The sequence below is a fragment of the Mytilus galloprovincialis genome, chromosome 10 (assembly GCF_965363235.1).
Source record: "Mytilus galloprovincialis chromosome 10, xbMytGall1.hap1.1, whole genome shotgun sequence".
NCBI lineage: Eukaryota > Metazoa > Mollusca > Bivalvia > Mytilida > Mytilidae > Mytilus > Mytilus galloprovincialis.
The window spans coordinates 84,900,033-84,924,112 of NC_134847.1; the positions used below are offsets into that span (position 1 = coordinate 84,900,033).

Below are 24,080 nucleotides of genomic sequence, written 5' to 3' on the forward strand. Positions count from 1 at the left end.
AAATATTTATACAGAGAGTTTTATATTTATAAAAAAGGTCAAATTTCAAAAAGGGGATTTATATGACATTGTGTTGCTTTTTGAAATAAAAAAATCTCAAGATATATAAGTATAAAATTTTACCTTAAGCAGAAGAAAAACAATTTATCCATTTGGTTCTCACAAACTATGTCCGAGCTTTTTCATTCCATCCATTGAAATGATGATTAACCATGTTTTAAATTTAGTTCATTATAAAAAATGATTATTTAGGTTTGAATATTACAATGGGAAGGATAATTTTGTAAGGTCATTCGAAAGTGTGAATATGTTCTAAATTGGTCAGACAATACTTGGTCATGTTTTATGAAGATTTAAGCCCTCGGCTTCGCCTTGGGCTTAAATCTTCATAAAACATGACCAAGTATTGTTTAACCTATAAAACAGAAGTATAGTTTCAATGAAACAGCTCATGGCTTAATCATTAAATATAGATTTTATGTGGCTGACCCACTTGAAATTAATTCGATTGTTCGTTTTTTAACTACTGAGATTATTTTTTATTAAGTAGTATTTACACCAAAAAGATAGCATCCTTAATTTGACCCTGATTGCGAGTGGGAAAGATTTCCATAAATCGCAAATGATGGATTATAATTCCGAAATGAATATTTTATGATTTCAAATTTTCGAACCTTTCAGGGCCAAAACTTCTGAACCGTACATTGTATATCTAATTCTGTTTTAATACATTGATAACAAAGTAAATTCTAGTGCCAGTAAAACAATATTCAAATATCTGATTATAACTATATTTTATCAGGACCTAGAGATCATTCTCCTCCTAATATCGTTTGTCCTTATGTTGAACCAAAACATGCCGACCCTATGCAGACTTCCACGATTATGACCTGGACAGAGCCTATAGCTCACGACAACAAAGATGGAGACATCATGTAAGTATTCATTATTGTTAATATTTAGATAATACACCACTTTGAAAAGCTAACATAACGATTCAGTTAAGGATATTAAGGAGAACATCGTATTTTGGTGCTGACTGCTGGCTATTTCTTGGCGATACGGTAATTTTACCGGTAGAGGAAGCCGGAGTGCAAGAAATGAACGGCCGACCTTCGGCAGGAACAATTACAATAAAACCAGTTAAGGGAATTTTCTTCTCAGTTTTTAAATAATAAGCTTTTCAAAACACAAGTTTATACAGATAGGGGGATGGATAAAGGAATCAAAAGAGCAAAAAAAAAAGTATAAAGGTCAATGTTGTTTTCGTGATATTACCCATTGGAATTTTCATATGACTTTCATATCTTTATCATTGACAAGTTTAAGTTCTCAAAAATTATTCAAAAAGTGTTGTTTTAATAGACTTTTATAGATGGCTTATCATTAAACATGTAAAATTTATAAAAAGGAAAATGAGGTCAATGGGCATTTTTTTTTACGGCATTCAAATGGATAAAACCAGAGGTATATGTCAAAAATTCCAAAACATGACAACCGAACATCCTTAATTTAGATTGAACTCGAACACACCTGCAACGTGCAACATCAGTGTGGACGCTTTTAATATTAGAGTGAATTGTATGACTTTCATATACTAAACACTGCATACAAAGGTTATACTTAACAAGAGTTCGCATATAACATCGGCTTGTTAAAGTCATATGAAACTTCAAATTAAAAAAAAGATGCTTAATATGGGTTTTTTACCAAATGGTTAGTTTGATCATAAAATTTATGAAAATATACTTTTTACTGAAGAAATTCTTTAATTTGTCAAAATTTAGAAGACATTTTAAAACTGTTTCAAACATTGGCTTTCCAGACAATAATTCGCCGATATATTTTCCGTATACTGTTACCTGCGTGACAGTCCTCGTAAGAATACAGTAATCGCAATACACAAGTGCAGATGGGAAAACCAAATTTACACAAAGAGTCTACAAATGTAATCGTCACTCAGTCATCGAAATAAACTGTATCTTTTTGTTTATGTTAATGTTATACACGTGCTTACATGAATATTCATGCTTCTTTGTTGATTGTTTTCAAAGGTGGGAATCGGTAAATTTCGACTTCAAAACACAACCATTTATTTAATAAGCTGCCATATTTTCACAACAACACTGACCGAGTGAAATATCTGTTTGACGATCATACGATGTGAGTGCATAGAAAATGATGAAATCGTGCATAGAAGACTATTATATATGATAGATGCTTGAAGTTTCATTAGTTCAAGAATTGGATTAAAATTATATTTTATTAGTCAGATTTCATGGGTTGTCATCGATATATATATATATTTATATGTATCACAACACTAATTGTCTAATAATAATAATTTGTTTGTAATATTATGATAATGATAATAGTTAAATGAATGAATAATTTTATCCCTTACTTTATAGACCTTATAGAGGAGGTCCTGGGCCTGGCTCAGCATTTAGTGAAAATGTAACCGAGGTAAACTATTTTGTCAGAGATAGGGCTGGAAATCCTAGCAGTTGCTCCGTTAAAGTTAAAGTTCTTGGTAAGTCTGTTACTACCGGGTTCTACAAAACAAGTTGTAGGTAAAAAGAAATGAATTTTAGGGTTCCGGATTAAAAGCATAAAAAGTTATTGTAACTAACAATATCTGTGAACAAATATATAAGAAATTTCAATAATATTTCGTCAAAATGTTTTAAATAATAAAAGCGAAGCCTAAAACAACTTTTTTTAACATGCAAACAATTAGATATTTTGTTTTGTGTAGAAATCGAATGGAAACGGAAGCTGCAGGGTTAAAAAAAAACACACGTAGAAGCTTTTTGTTGTCGCCGATTAATATTGATATCCAATAAATTATTTTATTTGTCAAATGCCTTATGTTGTCGTCGATCAGTGATATCAATAATTTATTTAAGTGGTTAGATGCCCATTGTTGTCGCCGGTCAGTGATGGATATTACATGTGTCATCCTAGTAATGATATGGTACAGGGTACACAATGTCAGTTTGGATGTTACAGAGGTCATTATCTAGTTGGTAACCGCTCTATAGAATGCGACGGAAAAACAGGAAAATGGTATCCACAACAACCAAAATGTGACAGTAAGTACTGAGAAACTGGTATTAAGTCTCTAACATAAAATTTTAAATTTCAAAATTTGATTGCATGTTACCTGAACAAAAATGACACTTGTTATTTGCACTATATTTACGGTTTCAATGAGATAATAGAAACATTCTGGCAATATTTGAAGGGTTGATAACGTGGAAGTCATTTGTTGATTTGCTATAAGCGATTTTTAATGAAAATTACCTAAATCAGAATTTGATGAAAAGACACATTATTGTTTGAGCAATTAAATCAGATTGCATCTTTTAAGCTTTAATAGACTATCTGAAAGAACAAATATTTTTGGTAATTTTAGATTTTTTTATATCACGATAAGCACTTAATTTACAAATAGCATGTGTGACAGCTTATCCTATCTGTTGAGTACAAATGTGCATTGTAGATAAACTAAAGTCATTATATCTTCAAGAAGATAGCAACTAACATTTAGAGCCAATTAAATCATTATCAATAAAAGATTGTTTTTTAAGGAATGCCATATTACCGAATGAATGAATGAATGATTGTATTCTCATAAACTAGTACATAGCTACAGAGACAATAGCAGTACATATATAATACATATTTTGTTTCGCATATATTATACATGTGTGAAAATAAATAACAATATAATTGTATTTCAGTTCCTCTAACCAGGAGGACGACTTTCAATGATATGTATACGTGTCTTATAAATCTACACAATTTTTCACGTTCTACAACATTTTCAGATGAGAATACATTTTGATATCTAAATATGTTAGCATTGTTTTTACAATAATGTGGTAAATATTTTTCTCTTTCTATTTTAAACAATTTGCATGACATAATGTAGTGAAATTCATCGCCAATATCTATAGAGCTGCAGAGATGACAAGACCTTTCCGCTCTCGGAATAGTTTGCCACCTTCCTGTCTCCACTGGCAAACGATGATTTCCGCATCTAAATTTATATATATAAAAAATTGAAAGGCAAAATCGATCAATACTTTTCAAATTTTAGTTCAGTCTTGAAAATTCTGTAACATAAATTTTTTGAGGATTGATGTAAATCTGCACAACGCTCTTGTCGAAATTGGTCTTTAATCTTTTGCTCATTACTTGTTTCAATCCATTTGTTTTGTTAAAATAATCTTGGCAATGCCATACATTTGACATGCAACATTCATCAAATATTTTCTTAATAAATAACATCCATTTATTTCCAATACCATAATTGTTATAATTAATGTATAATAATTCATAAAGTATACAGGACAATTTATCAAGAAAACGACACCAAAAGTTGATCATTCGCAGTTTAGCATATAAAGAAATGGGGTATCTCCCAAGTTCTCCATGAATAATATAATATGAAGTCGAGTTTTTAAGTTTAAAAATTTGATTACAGAATTTCAAATTCACTCGCTCAAGTATATCAAAATTTTCGTATCCCCAAATTTCAGCCCCGTATTGGATATTCTTCCTCTTATAAAAACCAATATTAGACTTTCTTTATATCCAATATCATGTTTAAAAACGAATAAATACTTTTAACGACATGCATACTCATATGAAATTACTGTTAAATTCGGGTAAATGTGTATGTGTATGTGCAATGTTTTTATAAAATACTTTAATAATCTCTTTTTTCATCAGGGCTACAATGTCAAAGTATAGGAGCTGTAGCAAGACCTCTCCACTTTAATTGTACGGATGACAATTATTATCGAAGTATTTGTACATTCAGTTGTGAACCAGGCTACGATATAACACCAGGACAAACAAGGGTTATGTTGTGCACTGAAGATGGGACTTGGAGAGGCTCTCAACCTCAATGTAAAGGTAAACTTCAATCAAAATCATGTATATGTAAAAACTTCTAAATTACAATTCAATTACGAAGGATAACTTTTCAGTCAACAGTTATATGTTAAAATACGAGTTATTTTACAATAATTTAATTTTGGATGTAACGCTTCTTCTGATTGGCTGAAGTTATTTTTTTATCAGCCCATAGACATTATTTAGTCATGTGACCGTGACGTAATCAACGGATTTTCATGGTTTTCTACGGTTTAAAATGGAATTTAGAATTAAATTATAAGAAATGACTAAACTATTTTTTCTGTCTATTCGAAATAACATAAAAAATGTGGTGCACACTGTTAAATAACCCGCTACGCGCGTTATTCAGTGTGCACCAAATTTTTTATGTTATTTTTTCATAGACAGAATAAATATTACAGTCATTCCTTAAATAATTTAATTTTGGATGTAACGCGTCTTCTGATTGGCTGACGTTATTTTGTTATGAGCCCATAGACATAATTTAGTCATGTGACCGTGACGTCATCAACGTTTTTTCATGGTTTTCTACGGTTTAAAATGGAATTTAGAATTAAATTATCAGAAACGACTGTAATATTTTTTTCTGTCTATTCGAAATAACATAAAAAAATGTGGTGCACACTGTTAAATAACTAGTTTTTTTCCTTTTTGTATGGTTATGAATATGATATGATATGATGAGAAAAGATTTAAGAATACACTTAATGCAAATAATAAAAACTTAAATACATCTTATACGTTCAGGTATTTCACATCCAATCTTTTATGGTAATATTCTTTACAAAGCACAAAAATGTCAGTATTCACCTCAAAAGCTTACAAAACCTTTAAACAGACTTATTAAGAAGGAATATAGTTACGATACTGTTGTCAGGTCATTAAAGATTGCATATTTTGGCTTTAATATTGATTCACTTATAGGGTCTTTGCATCGGAACTAAACACATTTATTTAAAAAAAAAACAGTAATTGGCATGACACGGGTTATGTTCTTCTCATATATTTTATGATAGTATGATACTAAACCCCTAACGGGAGGGATTGTGCCTGATATTCATATGATGAAGACATAATCTTTCAATCAGTTTTGATTGAGGTCTGGAGCTGGCATGTCAGTTAACTGCTAGTAGTCTGTTGTTATTTATGTATTATTGTCATTTTATTTGTTTTCTTTTGTTACATCTTTTGACATCGGACTCGAACTTCTCTTGAACTGAATTTTAATGTGCGTATTGTTATGCGTTTACTTTTCTACATTGGCTAGAGGTATAGGGGGAGGGTTGAGATCTCATAAACATGTTAAACCCCGCCGCAATTTTGCGCCTGTCCCAAGTCAGGAGCCTCTGGCCTTTGTTAGTCTTGTATGATTTTTAATTTTAGTTTCTTGTGTATAATTCGAAGTTTAGTATGACGTTCATTCTCACTGTACTAGTATACGTATTTTTAGGGGCCAGCTGAAGGACACCTACGGGTGCGGGAATTCTCGCTACATTGAAGACCCATTGGTGGCCTTTAGTTGTTGTCTGCTCTATGGTCGGGTTGTTGTCGCATTGACACATTCCCCATTTCCTTTCTCAATTTTACTTGTTGTTCAAGTGGTTAAGCGCAAACCGGGTACGTCATATCTATCTTATGATCGAACTAACATATGAATAAAGTATATTAAAACAGTCAGTATATAAAAAAAGCCATTATATTTATTACACATGTAGTTTAAAATATTGTCATCTGGGACATCTATTGTCTGAGAAAGTATTATTTGAAGACAATTGTGCTAGTTCATAACAGGGACAAAGTGTTAAGGACAATTTTACATACCCGATCAGCACCAAAGAAATATGTGCACCCTACATCCTTTACTTACATTAAAATCACAAAAGTACTAAACTCCGAGGAAAATCAAATTAAGATTTGTTTCGTATAATAAAGGCAACAATATTATACTGCTGTTCAAAGTCATTTCATAATAGCGACCAAGTTTAAAGGACAAACTTACAGACCCGATCAGCACCAAAGAAATATGTGCACAAAAATATCTATCTCGCATAGCTTAATCTATGTTTACTAATCTTTAATACGCATAATACCAATACATGTTGTCAAGACATTCTAAAAAATACGTATCACTATCACACGATGTGAGCCCACATGAAACAAGATATACACAGGTATTGCTGGCATGCCCTGACTAATTTACATAAAAAAATGCCAATGAAGTTAAAAGAAAAAGCTAACAAAAAATTAAATATCGAAAACATATGCAACCTTCAACCTAACATTATGATGGTTGATGCATGTACTACGTATTTGTGTTGTTTAATATTCGTCACTTGATTGTCAGCCTTAGTTCATCTTTAATAATAGTTGGTTAATTTGCTATTACATAAAAAAATATGATGTATCAAATTTGTAATTTTAATTTGATACTATCATCAACGTTTCTTTAATGATGTTGTACTATTGAACGCGCCGTGTTACATTGAACAGTTAAACGGTCTTTTTTATGTTGAACTGTTGTTGTACGCTCCTTGTTATGGTGTACTGTTGTTAAAAGTGTCTTGTTATGTTGTACTGTTGTTAAACGTGTCTTGTTATGTTGTACTGTTGTTGCACGTGTCTTGTTATGTTGAACAGTCAAACGCTCTTTGTTACGTTTAACAGTTGATGCACGCTCCTTGGTATTCTGCACTGTTGAGATCTCCTTGTTATGTTGTTCAGTAAAATGATCCTTATTATTTTAATTTGTACTGTTGAATGTACCTTGTTAATTTGTTATATTGCCCGATTCTTGGTATGTTGTACTGTTCAAAGCTATTTGTAATGTTGTACTGTTGTATAATCATTGCAGATGCTGTACCTCCATCATTTACATTGTGCAAAGGTTATCAGATTGGTTTCGCTGATCGTGGATCAGACGATGGGGTGATGACAACCTTCCAGCTACCTACAGTAAAGGATAACATCGATCAAAACCCAATTTTGAAAATGTTGTCAAGAACCGACCCTTCTAAAAGACTGAAAGCAGGCGTGTATGATATATTATATTCTGCAGAGGATAAGGCGGGAAACAAGGCAGTTAATTGTAGGATCAAAGTTGTGATTAAAGGTAAACCGGTAAAACACATTAGTCGAGAGGGCTAACATACGCGGTGTTACGAGAAGATATGCTGTTTTTTCTGTTCAGAATTATTCTACTGTATTTAGGGTGTAAACAGGTAATAGTGGATGTAAGAAAATATAAAAAAACTTGTAAATAAACCTGACACTTTTCTACTCAAGACTGGAAGGAACATTTTATTTTAAAAAAATATCATAGAAATTCTATTTCCAAGTTGACATTTCTGAGTTCTAATTTCGCACTTACAAAACTCTTGTAAACATATTACTTTTAAGGAAAATTGTCAAGTTTCATACTTTTCTTTAACTCCAACTTATAATCTAATTATTTTTAAGACTTATGTAATCAAGTTATCATATCGCAATAGTTTAATTACTATAAGTATTACATTATAATCTTGTTAAGATGTTTCTGCCCAATTTTTTTTTTTAGTGATAACTTGTCCACGTATCTACCCAACAGCAGACACATCAGTCACATGTGATTCAGGGTCTCGTTTTGGTTCAAACTGTCTCTTTTCTTGTGAAAGTTCAGCTACTTTAAACGGAACAAACCATGTTGCTTGTCAACGACAAAACGCCAAATCGTATGGACATTGGTCATGGGACGATAAACAACCGTACTGTGTGGGTAAGAAAAAAAATAATAAATGGTTTCTGTTTTGCTTGGGACTATTCACTTTTATTATTGTATGTGTAAATATTGTCAAAAGAAGGCTGAAGAACCAGAGGGACAATACAAATTTCAAGGTAAAAGAATTTATCAACTCTAATCGAAAAACGGCAGAAAATCAAAACAACAATCTGCAAAATAATACAGAAATTGAAGACTGTGCAACTCGAATCCCACAAAAATCAAACCATTGAAATCCTATGCTAATGAAGTTTAAGTATATAAGTTACACCAGTTGTTCGGTGCCCATAGCAGGTAACATTTCTGAACAAAGGCACGTTATATCATATGCAGAAGATTGTTCCCATCTGGTATGCAGAACAAATGTTTAAAAACGTCAAAAATTAACGTATATAACAAGTCTATTCTAATAAAACGCATTGACTAACAGGTGAAACAACGGCTGTTCTTCAATCCTGCTGACTGCCATTGGCGATTGTAAAAATAAATTGATCACCAGGTGTAACAAAATTGATATTGAATATGAATATAATATCAAACAGAAAACAATAAACTTGCGGAAAAGATGGTATACCCATACATGATATATACATATATATGATGTCGTTGTTTTTTAATTCAACGAAAAGAATGAAAGTTAATATAGTACATATAGGCATTTTGAAAATCCTCATCTGTAACAAGGACTAAACAGCAAATAGTTCATTTTATAGACGACCTCTTATTTCCATGGAAATATTTTATAGTATGTTTTGCTGTCTCATTTAAGTATGCCACAAATTCTGATAATATTAACGTGTATTAAATTCATATATAGTGTTAACTTGCATTTACACATGAAGGTTTTGTTAAACTCGGGAAATTATGGTTTTGTTAATGTAGATGCAAGGCGGTGTAGAGATGATTTGAAAGCCCCCAAGAACGGTGCCTTAGCATGTGATTATTGGCTTGGAGGGAAGTTTTGTCATATGTTTTGTCGTTCAAGATATGATGTGCCGGTAGGACAAATAGATGGAAATGACATGTTTGTATGTGGACAATCAGGAAAATGGATGCCATCCTCATCCGTGCCAAACTGTGCAAGTATGCATTTTGATACTTCTCACTTTCGCAATTTTGCCTTTCAAAGAATTGCGAAAATTGATAACGGAAAGCTTAATCTGCTGATTAATGCATGTACTATTAAATAATTTGAAATATACTGATAAATCTTTACAGAGTCAGATCTTGTTCATCGTATCAGAACATTTAACTTTTCTGTTTCAAAATCAGAATTTTATTGTCATGAACTTTCCAGTATTTTTTTTAAACGGTTTACTTGTAGTAGGGTTTAGGTTTTCTGTCTAGAGTGTTTAAACATTTTTCAATAATTCTTTAGAATAAAATTTCAGCTTAAAAACAATAAAAGACTAATTACTGATAAATGTCTAAATGAAATTAATAGAATACTTTATTACTTTCCCAAAATATAGTTCATAATATGCTTTTTTTCAAAAGAACAAAAGGTAAGAATAGAAAAAAGAAGAAAAATATTTAGAAAAAAACACAGAAAAAAAACCTCAATAAATAATTCTATTTATAATATTACCATTACTATATGTTCGAATTCATATTCAAGAAAAAACTTTCATTATCTATTTAGTTATTTAATATCAATGATTTTAGGGGTTATTGGATTTAGAAATCACCACTACAGACTAAACATTGACTTTCATTATACTGGAAACTGTCATGATCAAGATGTAGTGTTGAAGATACAGCAGACGTTCATAGAACACTGGAAAACAACTACATATCGGGAGGGATGTTTCAATGAAATTGATAAATGCATACCTTCAAATATTCAGGTAATTTGTTTATTATTGTTGGAATTTGCTTCATTTTGTTTGTTTGTTTTCTCTCTTTTTTGATTTTCCGGTGGTATTTCCGAAAAGGTCTTCAATACATTATGATAATTAGAAAAAATGTGTACACATCGTCATTTATATCATAAAACTATTGCTCTTGTCAATTTATTTGGCAAGGTTATTGATCGATCAAACAGAACATAATAGCAATGGTGCACATTACTAAGTTATGTTATACATGTACATGTAGATCACATACTTATATAAAAAAAAGAAGATGTGGAATGAGTCAACTCTCCAGAAGAGACTTTTGAATGTTTGCAAACAAAATAAATACTTAATAAGATTGTTAGCAACCAAATCAGTAAATAAACTTAAAAATAAACTTCCAATTCATTACTTGAATTCAATTATCATTTGTAAGATTTTGTTTTACACAGGTTCTATGTTTTGATTTACACAGGTTCTGTGTGGTAGTTTGACTGGAAAGAGATCAACACGACTAACGATAAGTTTTGATGTACAAATGGAATCTTCATCCGCCATGGACAGTGAACAGTTTACAAACATATCCTACCATCAATATTCAGTAATACAGAAGATAAAGAGGGCTATCCATAATGAAGAATTTAATTTTGAATTAGACACGAACAGTACGGTGAACGCCACTGATTTTACCTACACACTTCTAGAAGTAGACTGTCCTGACAATACGGTCCCAACAAATAACCATAATAATTGTGGTAAGTAGTCAATTTTAGATAACATTATGCACGTGTTACTTACATGATATGAAGTGTCCTGTACATTAAGTAGTATTTATAATTCCCATTAACCCATTTGAAATAAAGTTTAATTTATCTAACGAGTGTATGGTTAAATACATTTTTACTTTTAACTTTTATAAGTCTTTCTCATTAAATAACTGTTTTGCCAAAATTCAGATATGCTGTGGAATTCAGTTATTATAAAATTGAGTTTGCAATAGGCTAATAAGCTTTTGATATATTATATTTTTAGCTAAATGTCCTCCTGGTACATATTACAAGAAGAATACAAAATCATGTAATACATGCCCACGTGGTACTTTTCAACCAATGGAAGGCCAGCCATCGTGTATAAAGTGTCCTGCTGGACAAACTACACCGTCAGAAGGTTCAACAATTAGAGCTACATGCAAAGGTAATTATTTAGAAATATACATAATTTACGTATTGTTCTTCAATTTCTCATAACTTGAATTTGCGAAAGAAGACTGTTTATTTACCTTCTACTACATTGAAGTAATTTCCGTTGTAGGATAGTTGCATTCAAATTTAAGACTATGTCTGTACAAAGATGATGTGTTACACTTTTACTTTAAACAAGAATGTGTCCATAGTACACGGATGCCCCACTCGCACTATCATTTTCTATGTTCAGTGGACCATGAAATTGGGGTCAAAACTTTAATTTGGAATTAAAATTAGAAAGATCATCTCATAGGGAACATGTGTACTAAGTTTCAAGTTGATGTAACTTTAACTTCATCAAAAACTACCTTGACCAAAAACTTTAACCTGAACTTTGCACTATCATTTTCTATGTTCAGTGAACCATGAAATTGGGGTCAAAACTATAATTTGGCATTAAAATTAGAAAGATCATATCATGGGGAAAATGTGTATCAAGTTTCAAGTTGATTGGACTTCAGCTTCATCAAAAACTACCTCGACCAAAAACTTTAACCTGAAGCGAACGGACGCACAGACGGACGGACGAACGAACGAACGGAGGCACAGACCAGAAAACATAATGCCCCTCTACTATCGTAGGTGGGGCATAAAAAAAATACAAATACGAAATGAAAAGGATTGAATTTATATAATTGGCTGTAATCTCTTAACCAAAACAACAAAGTGAAAAAGACGAAAGAAACAAATTACTTTAACTAAAGAATCAATGGACTTAGTATAGATACTTAAAGACACAATATGAGTAAAGCTTGACAATGTACAATTCCAATATGTAGTGACAGGACCTAAGACTTAAGTATTTCCTTATTATGCACCTACAAGCTGTTAAAGATAAACATTCTGCCAAGATAACGATATATCATTTAGTTTTATAATGTTTCAGACGCCTGTCTGCCTGGTTCCTGGTCTATGGATGGTATTCCACCTTGCTCTTACTGTCCAAAAGGAACATACCAGGACTCCTATGGAGGAATCGACTGTAAAATTTGTCCACGATCTTTTACCACCGATTTAGATGGCGCGAAAAGTTTCAACCATTGTCAAGGTACAACAGTTTACACAAAACGTTTAAACGAAAAATTATTTATCAACCAATAAATTACAGATACTGTAACTTCAGAAATTATTGCGATGTTTTTATTATTGCGAAAATAAATTAAAATCGCATTTAAGTCCAAAATGATACTTTTGCAATAATAAATGTACGCAATAATTTCAGAATACAACGTATACAGTATCAAATATTCAATCTGCCCACTACTAGAATTGAATCACTCTTCAAATCCTGTGAAAGAGATTTTGTATTCTTTTATTCATTTAATTTCATATCTGAGGAAAAGGCAAGTAAGTAGAGGACACTTTTGTGACAAATGTATTTATTTTGTCGACCTTTTGACAACGTTTCATCGATTTATTTTTATTCTATTTTCTGTTTATGCAATAGTAACATCTATTAAGATTATAACAGAAAGAAGATAATGATGATATACTTTGATTTTTGATTTTTTTGATAGAGTTCGATTTACATTTCAATTCACCGAACGTATCTGTTGAGAGGATGTTTGAAGCAGTATCTAGTCCTTCTGTGTACGTTAGTACTTGGGTGAGAATTGAGAAATACCAATATGAAAACTGCATCCTGGCAATAAAAGTCGATGAATACAATCACACAAATATATTTCTGAGGGATGATACTGTTCATATAAGCCATCATGGGTAAATATTATTAATTATATAGCGTTACAAATTCAGATTTTTTATAGCTAAAGTAAGACAGAAAAAATATATAGCCCGCCGATAAAGGTCGTATTGTTTGCGTTTAATCTTCAAATGAATTTAACTGATGTTCCTGCTAGAAAGTTTATATAATATAGTGTATCATACAATATAAACCACATGAGATATGTTGACAAAATGGTTTGAATTTATTTACTTAAGGTTTGATATGGCAGCTTCTCATAAAATCTCTCCATCCAAGTGGTATTTTCTCACGGTTACGATGTCTGATAAACACACAGTACTCACAGTTGACGAAGAAAGACTTGGGCTAAACCATACATCTCTGTTAAACCAACCATCAGGAAGCATTCATCTTGGTAAGTTTTAAATCAGTTTCAACATATAAAAGTGTAATACACGATACCATTTAGAGCTGACCTTGTTTACTTTAATGTTGGTGATTTCAAAACTGTTGATGTGTATGATAGAAATTGTTGTGTTTTTGTACGGCTGTTTGTCTGTTTGTCTTTTTATTGTCTAGCAATGCCGTTGTCAGTTTGATTATCGACTAATGAGTTGTAATGTCCTTTTAGTATCTTTTAAAATAAGGTTTATCCTTTTTGACACAAACAAGTGAATAGTCCTTCCTATTCAAAGGATATTTTATTCCCCATAAACGCATAGTTGAAAATTGAAATGTTTCATTGAGATGCACCAAATAAATATGTGAATGAAAGACATGAACTGATCGCGTATATAAACCAATGTAAATTCGTCGTGGCAACAAACACAGACAGTCGTGAAAATGATGATCGTAAATTATGAAGACAAATTTTGCAATAAATATACACTTCGGACTTTTTCATATTTTGCGGTCAAATTTTCTGCTTCATAGGTATAAAGAGATACTTGATATTCTGACAAAACACACTTTCTTAATATTTTAGTATTGTTGACATTACTAGATCATTTTTATTTAACTTAATGTTTATAATTGCTTTTTTCAGGCGGAGGTATTGAAGGTAGAATTTCTCAATTGAATATACATAGCAAGCCCGTTAAATCTATGAAGGCACACAAATGTTTTGGAAGTACGAGTGGTGATATCTTAAGCTGGAAAGAGTTTGAAGGCGTTTTACAAGACGATATTTTTGTTCATATCCCTAGTGACTGTGATGGTAAGGTTTATGTCGTAACAATTATTGTGAAAAAGTATTTACTAAAATACCGAACTCGAATGAAACTTTGAATATAGGAAAGTCTGTAAAAATTGACAACAATCAAACATTAGGCTACATCACATCAAATAATAGTGGGAAATGTCTTTTATATTTCAGACATGGTACAAGGTTTTTAAGATAATAGTTAAAAGCAACCTTGTTTTATAGCTTGATAAACCTCCACTCGAATGACAGTATTCTATAATTCGGTGAAATAATGTTTATAGTTCCGTTGTATAATGTATATTGAACACACAAAGACAAATCCTCCACGAAATAATACTAGAAAACATTATTTTGCACAACAAATGCCAATTAAGTCTTGGATACGATTGCGTATTCGCGCAGTGTAAGCTATTCTAACTTCTGTAGTTTTAACGGATAAATGACTTTGAACAATGCATGGAAACTTAAGTTTATGATCAAACTGAAACAACGTCATTTTGAGTCTAAATTATCTACATATACATTAAAATAGTCTGTTATATAATTATATATATATATATTTCAGACACTAACGAGTGTGATAGTAATCCATGTTTAAATGGCGACTGCACTGATGAACTGAATGGATATTCCTGTCAATGTTTCTTTGGGTTTTATGGAAACAACTGTGAACATAACATCGATGATTGTGGATATAATGCATGTGACAACAATGGAACGTGTATCGATGGTCCAGCCTCTTATACTTGTCAATGTCTAGTCGATTATACTGGAAGTTTATGTGAAATAATGATAGGTAGGAAAGGTTTAAACAGTATATGTGTTTCCAAATAAAAAAGGTTTACCTTATTTGATTAATTTTTGCCATATGCGAACGTGATTAATTTGAGAATTTAAGATTGTAAACTATCTACATAGTCATACATGATTCGGTTTCTGGTTGAGAGTTGGCAATCTTACCTCAGCCTCTGATTTTTTTTTTATATTTTCTGTTTTCATAATGATTGTGATATGCATGTCTCTTATTGTCTCTTTGCATTCAAACCGCAGAATCAAACAACCATGTTGTTTTTATTATATCAAGTTGATGGTGAATGGAGTGAATGGGGAAATTGGTCGACCTGTTCGGTATCATGTGATAATGGAACTATGACGAGGACTAGACTCTGCAATAATCCAACCCCTGACCATGGTGGCAGTACATGTTTGGGTAGCAGTACCGAGTATGATATATGCGAAGAGGAAAAATGTCGAGGTTCGTTAACCGATGATTCTCAAGATAATTGTTTCATTTCTGTTACTAGGGTAAATTAAAAGAATTATGCACAATTGCACAATTACAAATAAAAATTAAGTTTGAACAACACAAACCAAACTCACGTGAGGGTGAAAGTCCGATGCCTAAAAGAGGGACGAAAGATACCAGAGGGACAGCTAAACTCATAGATAGAAAATAAACTTAAAAATTGCCATGGCTAAAAATAAAAAAAAATAACAGACAAATAATAGTACAGATGACACAGCATAGAAAACTATAGACTAAGCAACACGAACCCCACCAAACACTTGTGTTGATATCAGGTGTTCCGAAAGGGTAAGCAGATCCTGCACCACATGTGGCATCCGTCGTGTTGCTATTACAAATTCGGTAAACAGTCTAATTCGGTAGGTCACATTCGTGAAAAGGGAAGGATATTGTAGTTACGACATAAGGAACATATCCGATATATCTGTAAAACGAATATTCCACAACGGTCAACCAACTGGTAAAGGCGTCCAGAAAATTTACGAAGGAATGATTTCAACTTCACCATTTGGAACTCTTGGTTTAATAGATTCCTTGTGAGCAGCAAAATCCTCTATCAAGGAAATCATAATAGGAAATACAAGCCTAGGAATATCGTATCAATTTGGAGATACATACTCCGTATGCAAGCGCTGCTGAAATGTTGCCTAATAATCGGTAATGTAACTGTTTTATTTATATGTATAATGAACATTAGTTTGGTTTCCTTTTTTTTTTTTAACTAATTCGACGTCTGATATTTTTAATATTACTATTTGTCTAGACTAATAATTTAATATTAATCGAATATTCTATTCACTTATATTCAACTGTTCTTATGATAACACATGCAATACTCAATATTAAGTATATCAATATTTATCATATACTTAGTATAAAATACAGCAATTTTGTATATCTAATAAAGGGTCTTTTTTCCAGTCTGTATCACATACCCTGTATCGCATACCCCGTATCGCATAGCTAAACCCGTATCGCATAGCCCGTATCGCATGGCAAAACCCGTATCGCATGGCTGCGTGACGTCATAATGTGAAGAACGTCAACTTTTGACCTATGACGTCCAGTTGCTGTATTTCCTGGCATGAAAGGAAAAAAAATGAGTTCAAACTAACAAAAATGTCCTAGCATTTCAAATAAAATCAATATTTTCCAAAAAAAATAGTACCAGTGACTTCACGAGCGATTTTCATCTATATAAAAAAAAGACACAATAAGATGGAAATATCTGAAGTTTTATTGTTTAGTCTTATTTTTTATGAAGTCTCTTTTCATTACCTGATGGGTTAAACACAAATGAAATTTTTTACGATTTTAATTTGATCAGAAAAGATAGTAAACTTTCCAATAAATATTTTTCTTGGTGTTCACTTCGCCAGAAGTTAAAATGAACCAGATCATGAATAATATCATCGACAAATAAACAATAAAACTTTAAACATTCTACATCTTACGATATTTATTTTTTTAATATTAATTTTTGTTGAAATATTAGGATAGTATCGTTGGTGGATGCATTTTAATACATTGTCTTAAACGTATAGTGAGAATAAAATTTGGTTATAGGGGATATTACGATGTGGATATTAAGCAAATAAGGAAGTCTATAAAAAAAAATCAGCTGGGAAAATACAGCACAATCACAATGTTCTTTTCTTGCTTATAATTTCGGACGATTTAAAAAAATTTGGATATCCCGATGAATATGATTATATTAAAATATATGATAAACAGAATAATACATGGCAAAATCCGTATCACATGCCGTATCACCCTCGACCAATATCATCCCTTGGGCCTAGAGGCCCTCGGGCTGATATTGATATCTCGGGATGATACGGCATATGATACGGATTTTGCCATGTATTATTCTCTATATAATATTGTTAATGTTTATGATAAGTCATAAAATTCTGTTTGAGTTGCTCTTTTTGCTTTAACCATTCATTCATGGTGCATTTATTCACAGTTGCCCTTTGCATATGGATGACATGAAATTTACACAATACATGTACTAGGCAGAATGTGTTGGGTGTTTTCCCTGCTTAAGAAATATCTCGACCATACAAATATATCTTCATCCCAACAAAGACAAGTATTGTATGTTATACCAAACTCTAAAAAATCAGAGACCTGAACATGAAATTTGATTGAAACAAACATGGAATATCAACTTCTGTTAATACCTAACGGGAAACAGCAATATAAAGATACGTGTTTAGTTTCTGTTTCTGTTATATTGCAGTCTGCGAGCAACTTGTTGAACAAGAAAACACAGTTCTTTCCTGTCATAATAACACAGGAACAGATACCATAAATTGTACTCTTAACTGTCAACCAGGGTTCGCGTTTGATCATGATCCAAAGGATTATTACTTTTGTGGACCAGAAACGCTTCATGAATGGGATTTTCAAACAGATGAAAACCCACTAGCCCGACTGCCATCCTGCACGGGTATAAGTTCATTAGTTTTTCATGTGATAATCGTATCATTTTGCATCTAACTTTATATGTTTTAGGTGATTGAACTTAGAGGAAGGGATATAATTTTTGATTATATTGTAATTTTGTTTAAATTTTCTAACATCATTATTTTTTTTAATTGATATTCTTACCAGTAAAACCGCCAAATTGGTTATATAAAAACACAGGATCGTGTTAGCGAATAATTGAATTATATCACATTATCTTTTCAGTTCTAAATTTGATTACGTTTTCGTATTGAACGATAGAAAATGTTGAATTATTTGATTTATGTGTGAAGCATTATGTTATGTGTATCGTCATCTTTGAAATAGTTTAATATATCTCATGATTTCGTTCTGGGTTTTTTTCACCAAATCATAAACATGCTGTGTTACTATGCTTAACTAATAGAAACTAAAGAAAGTTGTATCTAAAAGTAAAGTTCTAACTATCGATTTTGTTCTGTGGGAGACTCACTTTCTAACTTTTAAGATAATGTTAAAATAACCAACGAAATACAAATAATTGTCCTGTTTCATTTCAAAATGACAAATTACTTCTTTTGTAACTATTCCTTTTTAGAAATTTTGAGCAACTGTTAATTTATATAATTTGAAGCACTTCGGCTAGATTGCGTTTATACACGCCATAATAAACAAAAATGTAACAACTTGACGCCAAGCACTCATTTTATTGAAAAAAATTTCTCCCTTTGTACATGTTGTATTATTGATATCATTTATATCAAAAGACAATATTTAGCTTATCACAAGATTTGTCCTTTTCAGAAATTAACAACGCATCACAACTCATTATTGACTATACAGCTAGATATGCTGACCTTATATGTGGTCTTTCTGTAAAAGCTGATGCTGCAGAAAATAAAATAAAAGAAGTTCTCCATGTAGCATCCAATAAAATAGATTGCATAGGCAATGGACTTTGTAAAATTGTTCGACTAGAGGTTATTAACTGTACTGATTATCGTCTTGGGAAGAAAGATACGTTGTCCGACAAAGCTGCATTTAATATCTCATTTTGGTGCGATTCTCATTCATGTAAGATACTAAATGTTATTAACACAATACAAGATTTACACATTGTATATTAAAATTTATTTTTTTATAATTCTTTATATAATCTGTTGTAAAATCTGTATTTGGAAAAATCTTCACTCAGGAGTAGTTTATTACCGAATCACATACACCGAGTTTCTAACAGATCGCACAATTGCACGGATCCCTACGCAGTGGCCAGAGTAACGACTAATTAAAGATTTGTATCAAATTATAACGATCTATTTTTCATTTTTTTTTCGGATTATTACGAGTAAATACGATGAGTTTTTGTTAAATGAATTAATTTGTTACGTGTCGAAATGGATAAGCACTGGCAATTTACCGAGTACATTACGGTATGTTTCACATATTATTTGAGTGCTAACGAGTTGGTACGAGTTATTTACGAATACCAACCGATGCTTCCGATTGACTATGAGTAAGCAATCCGTAAGATCTCGCTAGAAACATGCGTGTATGTGAAGGGATCATAAAACCGTGTTTTCTGTCCAACCAAATTACGAAAGTCAGATATCACATTTTTGTAATCATAAAATCATTTAAACCGTTTTCATTACCTTAGCCGTATTTGGCACAACTTTTTGGAATTTTGGGTCCTCAATGCTCTTCAACTTTGTACTTGTTTGGCTTTACAACTATTTTGATCTGAGCGTCACTGATGAGTCTTATGTAGATGAAACGCGCGTCTGGCGTAATAAATTATAATCCTGGTACCTTTGATAACTATTCATAATTTCTTTTAAGCTCATAATATGTTACCCTCTCAAATACTATATATTATATTTATTATTTATATTTGAAATACAATTCAAAATGCATGCACACATACTTAGATATACGCATCATTTAATTTAGAATGAAGACAACATTTAATTTGAATATTTTCAGATGGTTCAGAAGAATGCTACACTGTGCTTTTGGATGCATTTAATTCCATGGTGAATCAAACACGAGAAAGAAGGCTTGATAGTGAAGTAGACAATACTATCTATCCTATAGACCCACAATCTGTGAACGTAGATAGCAAGGTTATTTGTGAAAGTGGAATGGTGTCTATTGATTTTAGATGTGGTAATTCCTGATTTCATTTTTTATATTGTCACAACAACATCCAAAATTTTATGTAGATAACACTAACAATCGATAGAATACCCTATTCGTTTATTAATTTATTCTCATATACAGTTCGTCAAAATTAAATGTACTCGATCAATTAAATTTGAAAAATTGGTAACGTGCAGAGCGTTTTCATATTGGAATATATGAGGATATTCAAATCAGAAACAAAGTAGATTGAATAAAGTAAAAAAGAACTACCTACTATTAAAAAGCTTCGCTAACAAATGTACTCGTTTTTCAACCGAGCGCCTGCAAGACTGCGTTATCAACCTAATGTGCGACACTTCAAAATTGCACATATTGTTACAATAAAAAAAAAACATATAATAACAAACTATATAGCATGTATTGCTGATTTAGAGGCTTTCTTTTTTTATTTCAAAGAGCAATTTTAGCTAGCACTGAAGAAGTTTGAAACCCGAATCCAAATCCAGGAAACTTATGATGATGCAACATCAATATCTCAGTAATTTATTTTTTATTTTAGTACATTTTGTATTTGTATACTTCTTTATTTTCGCAGTGTCCTGCAGTAAGGGTAGATTTGAAAGTAAAGGCAACTGTGAGCTTTGCGGTGTTGGCTATTATCAGTACGAAATTGGTAGAACATATTGTAAAACGTGTCCAGATGGCAAAACCACATTAGGAAAAGGTTCTACCAACGTGAACAATTGCTCAGGTATCGGTTATTTTATTTCTTAAAATCTAATACAAAAGATATTGAGGTTCTATCATATAATTTACTTTTTTTTACGCTTTTATGGATTCTATATCACATTGAAAAATTTCAATTTAATGTTTGATTGAATGCATCCGAATAAACATTTCAATCCTTGTGTCAATTACAGTTCTTACTCGTTGAAATACAAGTTACAAATACAACACATGGCTAAATACGATATAGAGACCAAGTCTTTATAATAAATGGTGTTGAATTAATTTATACATGTAACCATAAAACGTTCGGTTGTCTTTTGGTTCTTCTATCTATGCAACCTCAGTTTCATAACTTTAAGAATAATTTATATATGGTAATAATCATATGTTTGTTAGTAAAATTTTCATTTCAATTACAACTTCTTGCCGTATCTTGTCGAATATATTCATGAGAGAGATTATGTGTAGCCTTGTATTCATTTTTAGTTGCAGCTTCCTCCTAACCGATATCCGATATCTGATTTGCATGTGACAAACATCTACAATTTAATTTAATTTTTTCAATAATTTGAATACCTTTACAATGTTGATTTTTTTATTTCAGTTGAAGTGAATAACCAAATGGAAGGTAACTTTTTATTCTCACTGCATCTCGTCGACTGTCCTTTGTTTTTTGGCATAGTTTAATTTAATTGCATGCATCTTCCTAAAGTCTTCACGGAATTCTATTGTTCCCAAGACTCCAACAAATGATAAAGAAATTATCAAAAATAGGTCACTGCATGGCCTTCAACAATGAGTAAAACCAAAACCACATAGTCAGCTATAACCGACCCCGAAATTACAAATGTAAAGCAATTCAAACGTAAAAACATTTTTATTTCTTTTGCTTTTTATTTTGTTTGTTCTCTAATAACATGTTCATATTTGTTGTTTTAGATATTGTGAACGGTACGGTTATTGGCGTAGTCGGTGCACTAAGTGTAACGTCAATAATTGTTTTGGTTTTTGTACTGAGAAGAAATCTGTAAGTATGAATGTTTCTATGCATTTTTGATTTGGTAATTGTCATATTTACCATCAGTTAAATTGTTATCGTCATTTGTAAACAATAACTATAAGTTGACTTTTCTGATTGTACATAAAGTGTAACACTAATTCTAGATTTATACATGTATTTTGCAAATTTTTGTATAGGTTTATCAGAAATATTTTCAATCTAAAGATCTCTGTGATGCGCTTCTTTTACACTGTATCATCCAAAACATGTAATTGGCAAGCTTATAGTATATTGTAGAACTTTTTTCTAATGCATTCTAAGATACAATTATTAGAAATATGTTTAAAATATTACAGGAAATTTAAAGTTGTCCGTATATTTCATCGCGTCTACAATTATTCTGCAAATAGGTAGCATGTATTTGACAGATGAAACTGCACACAGGAGAAGGCTGTTACAAAATAAGACATGTTTGTGCGTCTCTGACCTCACATTTGTCTTTTTTTATTGATGTTTCAAAGGCAGTGCATTTCTTTTTTAGGAGAAAAAATCCCAAAATCGTTGATTATAACGTCAGAAAAGACTTTAATGTGAAAACAACGTATCAAAATACAGGTGAGCACGACACATCTTATCATATCAATGTTTTATTTTTATTAGAACAATTTTTGTAATACATATAATTGAGAATGGAACTGGGGGATGTTTCAAAGATACAAAAGTCCCATTAAAAAGTTGAAAATAAACTTATCATAGATACCAGGATTTAACTTCTATATAAACGCCAGACGCGCGTTTAGTCTAAAAAGAGTTGAAAACCGTTCAAAGTCATCAGTAAGTCTTTATTGCAGCAGTATTATCCTGCACACGGATGTCTTCGCGTAGCAACTGTGATACATGTTTATATTATCAATACCACGATGGTTTATGTGTTTCGCTTTGAATGAATATAACAATTAAGTTAGTTTTTTTCATGTAGTTAATTTGACTCTTTTTTTTACTGTATAACTATTGTTCTCTTATATTTAATGCATTTCCCTCAGTTTTAGTTTGTTATCCCGATTTTGTATTTTGTCCATGGATTTATGAGTTTGAACAGCGGTATACTACTGTTGCCTTTTATTATTTACCATACAGAGTTTCTCTCAAATAAATTATATTCGTTATTAACCATTAACAATAATTGTTCACACTACAATGAAGTTCCATTATCTTTATTTTTTATTAATTTGAAATGTCTACATTATTGAAAGAGCAAAATTAATATAAAATTGAGTAATCTATTTTTGTTTATTTCAGAACTGAAATCCTTCAAAACAAGGAACTTTTGAAGAAATTAGTGTATAGCATTGATAATTTATAGCATTCTATAAATGAGAAATATGCTAGAAGTAAAACGTTTTTGTTAGTTAATTGTTTTTTTAATAAATTGATACAAAATTGTATAACCCTCTTTTAAATATAAAATGGAAAACCAGCTTCATAGATCAAAGTTGACCCATTACACATCTTTAATAACTAATAACACTTTGTTTTGTCCTCTTCCGTTAGCTCCATTGCCTTTGCAAATATTTTTGTACAAAACTACTAAATGCTAGGCTTGTTATTCATTTGGCAACTAGCAGTTCACCTGCAAAGGCATAGATCTTGTAAAAGTTATATATATTGGAAATCTTATTAACAATATTTGGAAGAGAGCCGTGGTGTTGTGGTTAGTGCATTGGACTACTAACACAAGGGTTGCTAGTTCCATCCAAGTTCCGGGTTTGAAATTTAAACATATTTTACCATTGTTGTGTTTA

The 24,080-nt window shown here is 31.5% G+C and overlaps 1 protein-coding gene across 1 annotated transcript; it reads left to right on the forward strand.

The window, feature by feature from the left end:
- The first annotated feature begins 808 nt into the window (after window positions 1–808).
- Window positions 809–23,726, forward strand: LOC143049600 (uncharacterized). The gene is made up of 21 exons (XM_076223201.1): window positions 809–935; window positions 2,412–2,533; window positions 2,910–3,095; window positions 4,741–4,926; window positions 8,483–8,680; window positions 9,566–9,766; window positions 10,349–10,530; window positions 10,994–11,273; window positions 11,551–11,712; window positions 12,649–12,744; window positions 14,492–14,662; window positions 15,216–15,446; window positions 15,735–15,905; window positions 18,202–18,411; window positions 19,212–19,481; window positions 20,391–20,573; window positions 21,145–21,300; window positions 21,883–21,906; window positions 22,218–22,305; window positions 22,820–22,893; window positions 23,578–23,726. The coding sequence occupies exons 1-21, from the start codon at window positions 868–870 to the stop codon at window positions 23,607–23,609; spliced, it is 3,291 nt and encodes a 1,096-aa protein (XP_076079316.1). The 5' UTR covers window positions 809–867; the 3' UTR covers window positions 23,610–23,726.
- The last annotated feature ends 354 nt before the right edge of the window (window positions 23,727–24,080 follow it).

What these genes read in the sequence shown, in the direction of transcription:
- LOC143049600 (XM_076223201.1), top strand. Translation starts at nt 868, where the DNA reads ATGCAGACTTCCACGATTATGACCTGGACAGAGCCTATAGCTCACGAC. An exon ending in AACAAAGATGGAGACATCAT is followed by an intron (nt 936 to 2,411) that starts GTAAGTATTCAT and finishes CTTACTTTATAG; the next exon opens with ACCTTATAGAGGAGGTCCTG. An exon ending in ATCCGTGCCAAACTGTGCAA is followed by an intron (nt 9,767 to 10,348) that starts GTATGCATTTTG and finishes CAATGATTTTAG; the next exon opens with GGGTTATTGGATTTAGAAAT.